A 15,140-nucleotide genomic window follows, 5' to 3' on the forward strand; every position below is an offset into this window, starting at 1 on the left:
CTCTGGAAAATGCAAATTTCAAGTGTTTCTTTTTTGGCATTATATTATTCTTCACCAGAGTCTTCTCCTAATCTCTATTTCTTAAGACTGAAAACTGCCCTAGCCAAGCGAACTGGGCGGCCTGAAGTTATGATGGAAGGGGTAGATGACAGCCTGGGACGGAGGCGCAGCTCTCGGATCATGGAGGAGACCAGTGGCATAGAAGAGGAGGAAGAGGAGGAAAATACAGCAGCTGTTCATGGCCGCAGGGGTCGAAGAGATGGGGAGGTGCAGACCAAAGTGGAAGGAGAGGGGGTTGGAAAGTTCACTTTTTCGTTTTTGGATCTGGCAGCTCTCCTTTTCTCATTATCTGCTCGTCTCTGTGCAGGTTGATGTTGCAGCATCTAGCATCCCAGAGCTAGAGCGCCAGATAGAGAAACTCAGTAAGGTACAGTTCTTAGTCTCACAAGACTTGGGAATGTGGGTTGGGTAAGAACTGATCACTTTCTTCAGATGATATCAGTTATGTAGGGGAGTTGATAAGCTTCAGTTCTCTCCCAGATACTAAAATTCATCAGGCCACGATGGAAATGGTTTTTATTCTTTTTCAATTCCTATCCAGCGTCAGCTCTTCTTTAGAAAAAAACTGCTTCACTCGTCCCAGATGCTTCGGGCAGTGTCCTTGGGTCAAGACCGCTTTAGACGCCATTACTGGGTCTTACCGTGTCTTGCTGGTATCTTTGTGGAAGGATCAGAGGGGAGTGCAGGTAGGTGCAACTGTGGGAGCTTGGGGCGAAGTCCAAACAAAAGTGAGCACTTGCTTCCTTCCTAGTCCTTCTGGGCTTTGACTGAAGAGTCAGGCTACCTCTGCTGTCACACAGCAGCCACATGCTATACTAGATGTACTCCATAAGGCAGCTGAGGACTGGGGCTGGAGAAGGCAGAGGTTAAGATCATGCACTGCTTTTCCAGAGGACCTGAGTTGGGTTCCCAGCACCACACGTCTCACAGCCACCTGTAACTTCAAGGATTCAGTCCCTGTGGCCTCCACAGGCACCTGCACACACATACACATAATTAATTTCTTTCAAAGACTACAAAAAATTATAATGGGTTTATACTCTTTAGTGCTTAATAGACCTTAGGTGTAGCTTCTTGGCAGGTGTTAACACAATATTCTGGGGTTGATCCCAGACATAGAAAAGAGGACTGATCTGAGCATTTTGATGAACACTGACCCCAGAGCTTGGGAGGCTGCAGCAAGAGGCTCTGGAGCTCAAAGCCAGACTGTCTTAGGAAAGAGTGCTCAGCCAGCGTCATTCCTCAGTGAAGACGTTTAAGATTATGCTGTGGTTAGACATCTTTATAGCAAAAGATTCTTCCTGGGAGAGGCAGAGGCCAGGTGATCCTTTGATATCATGGCCAGCCACGGTGACAGACTATCTCAAAACAAACAAATGGTTTCTTCCTCAGATACTCTGTTCATGGGCATGTAAGGGTGATAATCAGCAGATCTGAAAAAGCAAAATTTTTTTTTCCTTTTTTTCTAGCAAGCGCAAGGCCCTGGGTTTGGTCCCCAGCTCCAAAAAAAAAAAAAAAAGCAAGGATGTTCTGTTCATAGACCTCATTCTTCTCCACTCTACAACAGTCTGTGTGTATCAGTCTTATGCTCTGTGTTTCTCTTTCCAGTTACTGAAGATGGAATAAAGCAAGAAACCGAGTCCTTGATGGAAGCAGTCACTTCAACGCCCAGCTCTGCCCAAGTCTCTGTAAAGAGGGAGCCAACGGGCTCTACCACCTCTACTTCTCCTGCCCGGTCCCGAGGGCGACCTCGAAAACCTAAGCCAGGGTCTCTGCAGCCTCAGCACCTTAAGTCCACCATTAGAGAACATGATTCAGAACAAGCCCAGTCTCAAGCTCACCCAAGAGCTCAGCCTCAGCCCCAGCCTCAGCCCCAGCCTCAGCCTCAGCCTCAGCCTCAGCCTCAGCCTCAGCCTCAGACTCCTATCCAGCCTCATCTTCAGTCAAGTAACGGGTTCCTAGAACCGGAAGGTTCCCCTTTCTCTCTGGGTCAGAGCCAGCACGACCTCAGCCAGTCTGCCTTCCTGTCTTGGCTGAGCCAGACTCAGAGCCACAACTCCCTGTTGAGCAGCTCAGTCCTCACGCCTGATAGCAGCCCCGGAAAATTAGACTCTGCTCCATCTCAGTCCTTAGAGGAGCCAGAGCCTGATGAGACACAACCCTGCCCTGGTCCTCAAGGTCCGTGGTTTAACTTCTCAGCCCAGATACCCTGTGATGCTGCTCCTACACCACCCCCTGCAGTGTCTGAGGACCAACCTACTCCCTCCCTCCAGCTGCCTGCCTCCTCTAAACCAGTAAGTAGCCAAATCAAACTGCTCTTTGTCTTGCCCCAGGCTCCCATATCTGGCTGTGAGGCTGTAGCCTGAAGTAGGAAAGATGTAAACTCCTTCATGTCTTCTGATTTGTAGATGAATACACCAGGTGCTGCCAATCCTTGTTCTCCAGTGCAGCTTTCTTTCACCCACTTACCTGGAGGGGGCCCTAAGAGGCTATCTGGGGACTCTGAAGAAATACCACAGAGTCCCACAGGGCTGGGACAACCAAAACGGAGAGGGAGACCTCCTAGCAAGTTCTTCAAGCAGGTGGAGCAACATTACTTAACCCAGCTGACAGCCCAGCCTATCCCCCCTGGTGAGCAAGCTTGGCTAGGACGGGGTAAGCATGGAGGTAATTACAGTCTCCACTGTGGGCCGTGTGCCTGGTGCCTGCTTCCCATGCCTTGGCCCATGTGCTTATCCTCTGTACATAGATATGTGCTCAGGCTGGTGGTGGATCCGAGATCCTGAGACACTGGATGTCCTGCTCAAGGCGCTGCATCCCCGAGGCATCCGGGAGAAGGCGCTTCACAAACATCTTAGTAAGCACAAGGACTTTTTGCAGGAGGTTTGTTTGCAGCCCTTAACTGGTAAGTAAGACCTCGACCCCAACCTGGTCTAGAGGAGCTGCTGTGCACAGGCCTTTATGGACTACTCTCTTCCTAGACCCCATCTTTGAGCCCAGTCAGCTGCCTGCCTTGGAAGAAGGAATTATGAGTTGGTCCCCCAAAGAGAAAACTTTCGAGACAGACCTGGCTGTGCTTCAGTGGGTGGAGGAGCTAGAACGGCGAGTCGTCCTCTCTGATCTGCAGATTCGGGTACCTGGGGTCGGCATTGGGGAGCGAGTTGTTTAGGGGAGGATTTGATTTTAATTTTTGTTTTTGTTTATTTTTATGTGTGTGGATGTTTTGCCTGCACTTAGTTTATGTAGTACATGTGTGCCGTGTCCTCCCAGGCCAGAAGTGTCAGATCCTCTCGCATTGGCCTTCGAGACAGTTATGAACCCCATGATGTGTGTTCTGGGAATTGAACCTAGGTCCCTTTGAGAAATAGTCTGTACTCTTAATTACTGCGCCTTCTTTCCAGCCCTAGGTTCTAGTTTTTGATACAGGGTTTTACTCTAGCTCAGAGTGGCCTGGGACTCAAGGCTTTCTTTCTGTCTTAGCCTTCCAGGTGTTGGGATTGCAAACATGAGCCACGCACCTGGCTGGGGGAAGGTGGCAGGACAAGCCCTTGGTTTCCTCTTCCTGAGTGATCTACCATGACATGAAATGTTTCCCTTTAAAATGTGTTCTGTTTCTCTTTCCCATCGGAAGGGCTGGACATGCCCTAGTCCAGACTCCACCAGAGAAGACTTGACGTACTGTGAGCATCTGCCTGACTCTCAGGAGGACATCCCTTGGAGGGGTCGGGGCAGGGAAGGAGCAGTGCCTCAGCGGCAGAACACCAACCCTCTGGACCTCGCTGTGATGCGATTGGCTGTTCTGGAGCAAAACGTGGAGCGGCGGTACTTGCGGGAGCCTTTGTGGGCAGCTCACGAGGTGGTAGTGGAGAAGGCCCTCCTGAGCACACCCAGTGGTGAGCCTGACAGTGCCACGACTGAGATGTGAGTGACTCCTGCTGTCTGTGCTGACTTGGGACAGGGACGACAAAGTCCTGTTCCTCACGCTAGGATCACTCACCCCTTTCCCTACAGATCCTATGAGATCACGCCTCGGGTCCGAGTCTGGCGGCAGACACTTGAGAGGTGCCGCAGTGCAGCCCAAGTGTGCCTGTGCGTGGGCCAGCTGGAAAGGTCCATCGCCTGGGAGAAGTCTGTCAACAAAGTGACCTGTCTGGTCTGTCGGAAGGGTGACAATGACGAGTTTCTCCTGCTTTGTGATGGGTGTGACCGAGGCTGCCACATTTACTGTCATCGGCCCAAGATGGAGGCTGTTCCAGAAGGAGACTGGTTCTGTGCTGTCTGTCTGGCCCAGGTAAGGCATCTGCTTTCTGATCTCTATTCTCAAACAGGACTCCATGATGTCTTCATCTGTCTTTAAGCAACAGTCCCACAGATGTCCCCTTCCCTCAGGTGCTGCTACCCAGGGATGAGCCTGGGACAGCATGTTTGAGTTGAATCTTATCTGAATAAGTCACTTACAGTCTTGAAGCCCCAGTCATTTCCTCTGTAAATAGGAAATTACTATATATATAATAGTGGTGATCACCATTCATTTTACTGACCCTCCCACTGATTATTTGAATGAGTTCACATGCCGGCTTGTCTGTGAACATTGGAAGCCACAGTCTTGGGAAGCAAAATTGTGATGAGCCAGGGGTGTGACCAGCGCAGCCGCACACTGCTGCTTACCTGGGCCTCTCCTCAGCAGGTAGAGGAAGAATACACTCAGAGGCCTGCTTCTCTAAAACGAGGCCAGAAGCGGAAAAGTAGTTTTCCACTGACCTTCACAGAAGGTGACAGCCGGCGGCGGCGGCGGCGAAGGATGTTGTCAAGGAATAGAGAAAGCCCAGCAGTGTCTCAGTACCCAGAAGACAGGCTATCTCCCTCCAAAAGACGGCGACTTTCGATGAGAAGCCACCACAGTGATCTCACATTTTGCGAGTGAGTTAGTGGATTCTCGGACTAGCTGGCTGTCTCTGTGCCAGAGAGGCTGTAAGAGTGAGTGTATGTGTGCTTTCTGTGTGCATAGGATCATCCTAATGGAGATGGAGTCCCATGATGCAGCCTGGCCTTTCCTAGAACCTGTGAACCCCCGCTTGGTGAGTGGGTACCGGCGCGTCATCAAGAACCCTATGGACTTTTCCACCATGCGAGAACGGCTGCTCCGGGGAGGGTAAGATGATCTCTCTCGGTTCACCCTTTCTTTCTCTCAGCTCACAGCCCCGCCCGTCTCCCCTGCCCAGGTACACTAGCTCAGACCTAACAGCTCACAGCCCCGCCTGTCTCCTCTGCCCAGGTACACTAGCTCAGAGGAGTTTGCAGCTGATGCCCTGCTGGTTTTTGACAACTGCCAGACCTTCAATGAGGATGACTCTGAAGTGGGCAAGGCTGGGCACATCATGCGCCGCTTCTTTGAGAGCCGCTGGGAGGAATTTTATCAGGGAAAACAGGCCAATCTATGAGGCAAGGAAGGTGGGAGTCACCTTGTGGCATCTTCTCCAACCTTCCAAACAAAAACCTGCCGTTCTCACCTGCTGATGGCTGCCCTGGGTGGACTCAAGTCAGACAATGCTGATTTTTGACTGCCCTCGGCAGCACCCACATCCTCTCCTTCCTAATCCCTTTTCTCCCTCCTCTTGCTCCTCAAATAAGAGATGCAGAGATGAGGTCCTTCTGGACAGAAAGCCAAAAAAGAAAGAATTTTCCTGTTTTTTCTCCCTGAGTTACAATGGAGAGAGGCAAAGAAGCCCTCCCTCCTTGTCCTAGCCTCCTCCCTTCCCTTTCCATGATGCCTCAGCTTCCTGGGGTTATTTAACAATAGCAATAGTTCTAGTGAATGTGTGAAACCGAGAAACACTCTGTACTGTGTGCGGACCCGCAGTGACGGCCAGTAAAGTGGACTTAACTCCCAGGTGTGTCGAGCCGGACACCGGGCCCTGAACATGCTGCTTTTGTCTGTGTTGAGTCCTCCCTCCTCCTCTAACTCCTCCCTATTTGTAGGGTTTTGTCCCACCCAGTAATGTAAGACTGTCGTGTACGGGTTCTTCTTTCCCTCCCTTTCCCCAGGCTTTTTGCCCTTGTGTGGAAAACAAAGTTCAGAGCTCCCCTGTCTGTGTGTCCTCATCTTCTGCCAATAGGTAACCCTCTAAGGTGTCGGCTCCTCCTCACACGCTGAGTTTCTGTGAGTCTCTAGCCTTCTCTGAAATTCAGTGACTGGGGAGCGGGCAGACAGGCAGACACCCCTAGGCCTTCCAGCCTCCTTCCCCTGCTTCCCAGACCTCCCTCTTGGGAGCTCCTCAGGGACAACGACTGCTGAGTTCGAGTGCTCCTCCGAGATGGAGGCCAGGCAGCAGTCAACTGGCCTCAGAGAGGAGGGGAGAGGTAGTGTGTGTTGTGAGTGTGAGTGTGACCCTGTAGTGTGATAGACCCATTGTTCCCCCACATGTGTTTATTCCCACCTTCCCATTGTTTCTTACCATCACTTTTTGTCTTTGGGAAAACACAGGAACTATTTTCTCTGGGGCAAAGCTGGCTCTCCTCATGGTCATTTCTTTTCCAGCCTCTTCAAACTGTGCAATCTTTTCAGCAGGAACTCCCTCTCCTCTTACTAGCTTTGAGGTTTGTGTTTTTGTTGGGAGAACTGGATCTTCCCTAAACCATGAGTGTCTGGGTTTAGCTGTGTTTTCCTTCCGCACACCGTCTTCATATCCCAGGACCCCTTCCTTCCCCAGCAGCAGAGACCCTGGAGCACAGGATGGGCAGAGAGGAGGATCTGGGTCTACCACTGCCCTGTGTGTGACTAAGCCCAGGTTAGCCCCCAGCATGAGAGGACAGCTGCTAACTCCGAGCTGTAGCCATGGGCCACTGGCCCCTGCTTTCCTGCTCAGCCAAGCCCCTCCCATCAGAAATTACGGGTACTTGCACTGGGGAGGTGGCTGCTGGCTGGCCTAAGCAGAGAGCTGAGGCATCCAAGCAATGTTCGTTCCATGGGTGGGTGGAGGATGCCAGGTGAGGCGAAGCATTCCTTGTACTCCAGCAGTACTGAAGAGCAGGGCAGTGCAGCCCCCACTCTTCTCAACCCACCCTCACCGCGCTCCCTGTTGCCTACTTCTAAAGTCGCCTTTTCTGTCGATAAACCTCAAAACTTAATTTTATTTGAGAATTTTTTTTTTGCTTTTAAATAAGAGGTGGATTGAAGAATATTTGAATTGACTTTATATTATGCATAAATATTTATATTTTATCTAAATAACTGCGCTGTAACAAACTTTGTGTTAGATGTTTGGAACTGTTTCCCCTGGCATAAAGTGTACTGGAGTCATTCGTTGTTGAGGTGAGGGACAGTGGAGCCTGGGCTCTCTGCTGTGTGCTCCTCTCCCAGCCCCGCCTCTGCCCTAGGGACCAGGCACTCTGAAGGTGGAGGTCCTAGCCTTGATTTGAAGAAATGGGGGCTGAAGGGATTGTGGGGCAGGATGTGATCAAAGGGGCCATTTCTCATACTTTTCTTTCCTCATCTTCACTGCCCCTCAAGCTAGGTGGACTTTTCTCTTGTTGACAAAGAGTATTTGGTAGGGAAAGCAGGTTAAAAATAAAAAGACAGCCCTCCCCCTGCCCTTTGTGTCCCCTCCCCAGTAACAGCAAGAAACCATCAACACCAACAAGTTTCCATGTTCCTTTTACAACAAAAGGGACTTTTTATATAACCAAATGTGGTGTTTTAGTGACTTTTTGATAATGTACAGTTTTTTGTGAATTTAAATTTATTTCTTTCTATATTTTTAGGACCAATCTCATTTTTAATAAGGTTTAAAAAAAGGAAAAAAGTCTAGAGAAAAAAAAAAAAAACAAACCCGGGTTTTTGCCATGTGATGTTCCACAGGTGCGGCTGTAGAAAGTGCTTGTCATTGAATAAAGCCACATTTGATAAAGACTCAAGGAGGGTCCATGTCTGTCTCCTGAAGCAGAGGTCGCTACCATCCCTAGGATAATGACTGGGTGGGTCAGGCTCCCCGCTTGACCTGTTTTCTGGGTCTTCTGGTGTGGTAGAACACTCAGTGCCTGCTCCGAGTCAGCTGTGTGCTGTTGGGTGGGAATGGGCACGTCAGCATGGACAAGAGGTGAAGATAGGAGGCACGTTAGCAAAAGCTCTTCTAAGTCAGCCAAGGAGAGTGAGCAAGAGGTAGTGTTGATGTAGACACAGGAGAGCATAACTACAGGTTTCTGGGTAAAGGGGAAGTGTACAAAAGGCGTTTTAAGTATAAATTAGCTTCTCTCTGGGGTAACGAGTACATCCAGAAGTCATCATCCGACTGCCCAGAGGGGCAGGGGCAGGAGCAGAGCCGTCCATTCCAGCCCTCTCAGACTGCAAACCACCACCACTCAGTTCTCCTACACTCTGGGCTCTTAAACGAGGCTCCAAAACTGGCATCAGACTGCACAGCACAGCTCCCTGCTTGTCCTACAGGGACCAACCTGGAGAGTCACTCTCTAAAGCCCCCAGTAGGTGATTGGGGGCCAGTGTCACTAGAGAAGGCGCAGATCCAGGAAGAGCAGCTTGAGTTTTGAAACTGAGGACTTTGCATTTGCTCCAAGCCCATAAACACAAGGGCAGGAGAGGATGATGTGAGGCAAGTGGGTGCTTGTGTGCCTTGAGCTGTGAGACTGAGGTAGTTGAGTAATGAGGGTGAGGAAGTTTGGGGATTTGCTTGGACAGAAAATGCTTATTTTGGACAGTCAGAGCAGTGGTCACAAGGACATTGATCTTTCGCATCACCGCCACATGGAGACCACCTCTGGGGAGGTCCAGCAAAGAGCAGAGGAAACAAATTGGTCTACCTGCTTGGGGGGAGGCTCTCACAGAGCCCAGAGGCACTTGGAAGAGGCAGGCTACCCCAAAGTACAGTGGTTGGCTTGTATGGGATAGGGAAAAACTGCTGTGACAAGCACAGATTTACCTCTACACACACCATACTCTCTGACCTACCACCTACTCAACTGTACTGTTCTTGGCAACAAAATGGGGTACCCACCTGACCAGGAGGGACAGGTACAAGGGCAATAAGCTGGTCCTCTGCTCATAACACATGTGCTGTACTGCCACCCCTTATTACTGAACACTTTCCCTTTCATTGTTCCACATGCATGCCAGTGACAGTGAGATGGGGCAGGCCTGGGGTCTCATGAAGAATCACATGCCAGGTGTGAGGTCTAATGCTCTGTCTAATTGGAAGCAAAACCACAATGTACTAAAATGAGTGCAGGCGAGATGTGGAGTGCCGAGCCTCCATGCAAATGGGATTCAGGAGACACAGCATAGTGTTGTGAGCCTTGGGCAGGATGATGGAGAGGTGGCTTATAACTCATCCCTCATGGCCTGCATCCTACTTCCTGTCTCCAGTCACTGCCTTCCCGAGTAATGAGATAATGAAGAAAATAAGAGTGGATGGAAATCACCAAGCAGAAATTACACGGTGCCATTAGCAAGCACTATAAAAACAAAATTACAGGTTACCCTCATTTCCCATGCTCACACCTGTCTAACCAGAAACACTAGATTAATCTAACCAGTATATGCAAGAGGAAAACCTCAAACAGTAATTTCAAATTTTAAACCTGTCAGCCATTCAAATTGTTTTAGAACTACTGAAAAAGAAACAAGTCTTAATAGGCAGTGAAGTGGCAGCAAGACTGTCAGCTGGGCCTCCCCAGTCCACAGGGCAGAGCTCTGGGTTTGCCAGACTCTCACTGAGGGCTGGAAGCCACTGTAACTAGGCATGAACTTGCTGAGGTTGGAGGCAATGAGGAAACTCTTAATGTACTTGATGCTCTCCACTGTCCAGACTGCACAGAAGCACAGTCAGGCCAGGACACAACCACCACACTCAGCCCTTCCTCTTTCACCCTGGCCTCTGGACACACTTCCTCATCTCCATTACTGTGTCTACTGGATGTGTACCTGTGGCGTGAAGGGATATGTAACAAGTCACATTATGTGGGGAAGCTCATGCAGAAGGGAACAGTTAAAGTCAGCCATGTTTGAAGGTCCCTCCTGACCTTTGAGTGGCCAGGTTGCTGTAAGAATTGCCTTTTTATATCCTAGCACCCTGCTGTCCTTCTACAAGAAGGAAAATGATTTCTGGTGTTATGGTTCCTTGGGGAGGGAAGGGGTCCAAACACACCAGGGCTGGGCTGGGCACTCTGCAGAGAGCTCAGTCAATTCTCAAGCATGCACAGTACACACTACAGTTCTTGCTGTCATCCCTTCAAACGGTGTGTACTTGGCATGTACATACAACCAAGGGTGAGCCCGCTAAGATGGCTCCTGCTGAACTAAGTGATTCAGCAGAGTACCATTGAGTATAGCCACGTGCAGCAGGAAAGAGGCTCTGAGAACCCAGGCAAAAAAGGTCCTCCAGGAGGCAGAATGGGCCGAATTCAAAGTCACAGATGGCACTGCTGGTCAATGACATGAACAATAACAAGCTCCAAGTCCGGGGCTGGGCTGTGCTGGGCTGGGCTGGGTTTTAGTCTACACCAGATAACTGCCAGGGAGTAAGGGGTGGACGAGTAGGGTTGAGCTCTGTATTGTCAGGTGTGCAGGACCATCCTTGGCCTGTAACTAGTTACCAAGCACGTGAGATAATCCCCAGGCTTGGCAATGAAGGATGATGAACAAGATAGCAGCCTCTTGGGACAAAACAATCTCCAGGTAAAGTGGAGGGCATAGGGGCTATGAGACCTGGGGCAGGATGAAGACCCTCCAGGAGGCAGAATAGGTGTCCCAGAATGCTGAAGCTGGATGATACTTCTCAGTGGCACTTGCCACCAGATTTGGTTGAAGGTGGCTTCCAAAGGCTGCATGGTTGTCATGTCTCCTGAGGTTAAAAGTCTAGTCTCTCCTAGGACAGGAGGGCAGAGGGACGCCACCTCCACTGCCCACACTTCTCTCTACTGTGTGCTGCTCTCCCTTTCCCCCAATTCCACATGAAATTTAAATCAAATTCATAAAGTTGAAAATTGTAAAAAGGCAAAGTAGGCAGGCTCAGCTAAATAGAAATGAGAAAAAGAACAATGTGGACAAGAAGTTTAAAAAGAAAAAAACAAAACTAGACATGGCAGTGCACTCAGAGTGGGAAGGATCTCTATGAGTTCAAAGCCAGCCTGGACTGCACTGAGACCCTGCCTTAAACTGTGTCGGGGTGGTGCTGAGAGCTTTGCGAAACAAATATTTTAAACCTGCATATTTAAGACACATTGCAAATAGTCCATAACTAAACTTGGCAGGCAGTGCTCCTTCATTGACTTTCCTTCCAGCACTGCTATTTTGTCTTCTTTTTTAAAGAAATCAATCCCAACATACCCAAACCTCTTGAAGATGAGAAGCAGCTCAACTGGTGTCTTTGGGGTAGGAGAAAGGTTTCGCTGCAATTAAATACAAAGCAAGAAACTTCTTTTGCAAAAGAAAAAAGTCTTTTTGATCTTGAATGTAGTAGCACATTCGAAAAACAACATGGTTCCTCAGGTTCCATCAGCAATGGGAAAACAGCCCAAGGAGGAGTGCATAAGCTTCTTTAAGTCCGGACCTGTGAGGGAATGACAGCCAGGTGTTAGTGCTCGGTACTTTTCAGCCAGGCTTGTAACTTGCTCTTCTAGAGTCAGGAGCATCTCCAAGAGTTCATCTCTGTTTAACAAAGATGGGGGAAAGACCCTAAAGGAGGCATAAGCTGGAGAAGGTATGGAGAAGAGGTGACTATTAATTAACCCGTGGCTATAGGCAAAACCAAGCTGCAAGCAGCCCTCTCCCAGCCCAGCATAGCAGCACATCCCACCATAAAGTTCTCACCTCACTACTTGCTGAACTGGAAAGGATAGACCCCATGGTCTGAGGGGGGCTCCACTGCCAGTTGACTCTGCTGACCATTGCTCTCCTGTGTCATGGCCAAAGAAAGTTACTGAAGCATTCCTACACTCACACTGCCCACTAAAGCCTTCCCCAGTTCAGCCACTCCCCAAACGCAGGTGTGTGCCCAGCATCCAGGCTGCTGGGAAGAGGACAAAGTGGTCCAGCTACCTTGGAAAATACTTAAGCAATTGCTCATATTCAGAGTATTGAGGCGACTGCAGTCACCATCCGTGTCTGAACTGAACTGAGCAGGCAGGCTAAACACCTTCCTCCTGCACTCCTCACACCCAGCAGTGAGGATGTCGGCAGTACCGAGAGAGAAGAAAGTACACAGCACGAAGATCTGCCCTTGACGTGTCCTGGCCTCACGGCAAAGCTCCTACCTCAACAGAAACACTGGAAGAAGGCACAGCTGGGTACTGGGAGATGTAAGTTCCTTGCATAGCAGCGGCTGCTGGCATGAACTGGAAAGAAAACAATGGTTCCCGCTAGTTCAAAGCCCTTGGGAGCTTTGGAAAAGAGACCTTTATTGTGGGTACTGCTTAAAAATGTTCCTGGGGTACCAAGGACACCAGCTAGAGACATGTTAACCCCTCCTTCCTTCCCTGTCTCTTCCTCCACACTCTCACTTCCCTACCATGAGCTCTCCTACACCAGTCAGGCCTAAACAAATCCTGGGCTTCATCCCTTTCCTTTTAGTGTTATGATGAGTTGTTCTAGGAAACTCGCACCGGCACCTAAGCAAATTCACAAGTGTTTACACCACACTTAGTTCTGTGAAGCGGGTATGAGGTAGGCAGGAAGGCAGAGCGGCTACATTCCCAGCTTACAGGTTCTTTTCGGTTTACCAATGGCCTTGAGCTTTTGACAGTCCTCCTGCCTCAGCCTCCCGAGTACAAGGATTAGAGGCATTTACCCCAGTGCTGAGTGTGCCTTCTTGGACCCTGAAACACTTGCGTTCCGCATAACTACTGATGCCAAGGAGCATTTTCACAGGTGCTTCTTATTCCGAAGGGGTTAATAATCCCAGAAAACCCTTTACCGTGCCCAGGCTGTTGAGTGACAGGTGCCCCAGTTGCTGAGTAAGAGGTCCCATCATGGAGGCAGGCTGGAGAGAGAGGGGGTGGTCCATCCCTGGTGTCAGAACTGAGCCCTAGAGGAGGCAATGAAGGGAGTGGTTAGGAAGCAGCCTCCTGTAAAGACACCTTAGGCAGCAACTGTGCCAAGCAGGGCCACCAACATTTTGTTTTGTTTTGTTTGTTTTGACAGGGTTACTCTGTGTGGCCCTAGCTGACCTGGAATTCTGTAGACCAGGCTGGCCTTGAACTCACAGATCCACCTGCTGCTACCACCCGAGTGCAAGGATTAAAGGTTTGTTGTCTCTACACCCAGACTTTATTTGCTTTTTAAGAATAGTTTATTAACTGCACTGGAATCAGGAAGCAAACTACACAGGAACTAGAGTACCATCTGCTGACCTTTCCAAGTCCTGAGGATTAACCTGAGCAGTACCCAGGTCTACAGTAGGAACAGCGCCCTCACCTTCTGTCTGCAGGGATCTATGTCTAAGAATAACAGACCCACAAAACTAAGGTTACTGTTGGTTTGCATAATGCACTGAGCCAAAACTCACACCCACATATCCTGCCATCAAAGCCCTTTGCTTTTCTTTACATCAAATTATCTCTTTCGCTTCTGCCCACTTCTGAACACTCACTGAAGGCTGCATGAGGTACGACTGCTGTTGCATCCAAGATGTGTTAGGTACTTGTACAGGAGATGTCTGAGTCACTCTCTGATATAATCAAAAACAAAAATGTTAACTGCCTAGGCTCAGTGACTGAGAATGTTTAGCAGAGCCCCCACCCCCACGCTGACCCTTCAAGCTGTTTACTCAGACTTGGTGCTGCATGCCTTTAATCCCAGCACTCCGGAAGCAGAGGCAGGCAGATCTGTGAGTTTGAAGGCAGCCTGGTCTACAGAGAGAGTTCCAGGACAGCCAGGGCTGCACAGAGAGACCCTACCTGGAAAAACAAACAAAAGGACAAGCTGTTTTTGCTGGGCATGGTGGTGGCACACCTTTAGTCCTAGCGTTTGCAGGGAAAAGGCAGATCAATCTCTGATTTAAGACCAGCCTGGGTGTTGGGGATTTAGCTCAGTGGTAGAGCACTTGCCTAGCAAGCGCAAGGCCCTGGGTTCGGTCCTCAGCTCTGAAAAAAAAAAAAAAAAAAAAAAAAAAAAGACCAGCCTGGACTACATAGAGGGTTCCAGACTTGCCAGAGCTACATAGTGAGACCCTGTCTCAAAAACTTTAAAAGTTAAAAAGATTCGGTCCCCAGCTCCGAAAAAAAGAACCAAAAAAAAAAAAAAGTTAAAAAGAACAAGCTGGTAACAAACACTAGCAGCTTACTACCTTCTGAGCTCTACACACACACACAACGGGGGTGGGGTGGGATTGACTGGACGCTGGGAGGTGGCTCAGCAGCTAAGACCATGTTCTGCTCTCCCAGAGGAAACACTAATACATATAAAGTAAAAGGACTGTTAAAAAGATGATGTTGTGGGCTGGAGAGATGGCTCAGCGGTTAAGAGCACCCGACGACTCTTCCAGAGGTCCTGAGTTCAATTCCCAGCAACCACATGGGGGCTCACAACCATCTGTAAAGAGATCTGACGCCCTCTTCTGGTGTGTCTGAAGACAGCTACAGTGTACTTATATATAATAAATGAATAAATCTTTAAAAAAAAAAAAGATGACGTTGTGAGGATAACAAAATATATTAAACATGGTTACCTATTTATAAAAGTGATTCCCAAGGCCCTATTCTACCTGTATTTACCCACATGAAAGTGATATACAATGAGGGTAAAAAGAGAAGCAGGAGGGGTTGGGGATTTAGCTCAGTGGTAGAGCGCTTGCCTAGCGAGCGCAAGGCCCTGGGTTCGGTCCCCAGCTCCGAAAAAAAAGAAAAAAGAAAAAAAAAAAAAAGAAGCAGGATGACTTTTTTAAAACAAAAAAACAAAAAATCAGGGTCTCTCTTAATGTAGCCTTGGTTATCTTGGAGCTATGTACTCCAGGCTGGCCTCAAACTCAGAGATCCAACTGCCTCTGCCTCCCGAGTGCTGGGACTCAAGAGGGTGTGTCCAAGAGTGTTTATATATACACACACTGTATGCATGGGCATAAATGTACATACAC

At 49.1% G+C, this 15,140-nt stretch overlaps 2 protein-coding genes across 45 annotated transcripts in view; one reads left to right on the top strand and one right to left on the bottom strand.

Annotated features, from left to right (window-relative positions):
- The window catches only part of Baz2a (bromodomain adjacent to zinc finger domain, 2A), a 37,635-nt gene extending 29,661 nt beyond the window's left edge, over positions 1 to 7,974 (top strand). For 11 of the 25 annotated variants that reach the window (XM_087556906.1, XM_087556888.1, XM_087556893.1 and 8 more), the window contains 12 exons: positions 87 to 267; positions 368 to 427; positions 602 to 746; positions 1,669 to 2,354; positions 2,469 to 2,715; positions 2,810 to 2,965; positions 3,042 to 3,193; positions 3,692 to 3,981; positions 4,072 to 4,351; positions 4,745 to 4,980; positions 5,069 to 5,212; positions 5,336 to 7,974. In XM_087556906.1, coding sequence (XP_087413032.1) covers positions 87 to 267; positions 368 to 427; positions 602 to 746; positions 1,669 to 2,354; positions 2,469 to 2,715; positions 2,810 to 2,965; positions 3,042 to 3,193; positions 3,692 to 3,981; positions 4,072 to 4,351; positions 4,745 to 4,980; positions 5,069 to 5,212; positions 5,336 to 5,501 — 2,743 coding nt within the window. In that variant the 3' untranslated portion in view covers positions 5,502 to 7,974. 25 annotated transcript variants of the gene reach the window in all.
- Positions 7,975 to 11,489: 3,515 nt separating this feature from the next.
- The window catches only part of Rbms2 (RNA binding motif, single stranded interacting protein 2), a 52,613-nt gene continuing 48,962 nt past the window's right edge, over positions 11,490 to 15,140 (bottom strand). For 13 of the 20 annotated variants that reach the window (XM_087555958.1, XM_087555953.1, XM_087555959.1 and 10 more), the window contains 4 exons: positions 12,984 to 13,094; positions 12,325 to 12,405; positions 11,882 to 11,966; positions 11,490 to 11,621 (listed from right to left, as the gene is read on the bottom strand). In XM_087555958.1, coding sequence (XP_087412084.1) covers positions 11,886 to 11,966; positions 12,325 to 12,405; positions 12,984 to 13,094 — 273 coding nt within the window. In that variant the 3' untranslated portion in view covers positions 11,490 to 11,621; positions 11,882 to 11,885. Of the gene's footprint in view, positions 11,622 to 11,881; positions 11,967 to 12,324; positions 12,406 to 12,983; positions 13,095 to 13,593; positions 13,737 to 15,140 lie in introns of those variants that run through there. The other 7 variants (XM_087555966.1, XM_087555964.1, XM_087555965.1 and 4 more) reach the window with 3 other exon arrangements.

The sequence above is a fragment of the Rattus norvegicus genome, chromosome 7 (assembly GCF_021556685.1).
Source record: "Rattus norvegicus strain SHRSP/BbbUtx chromosome 7, alternate assembly SHRSP_T2T, whole genome shotgun sequence".
Classification (NCBI taxonomy): domain Eukaryota; kingdom Metazoa; phylum Chordata; class Mammalia; order Rodentia; family Muridae; genus Rattus; species Rattus norvegicus.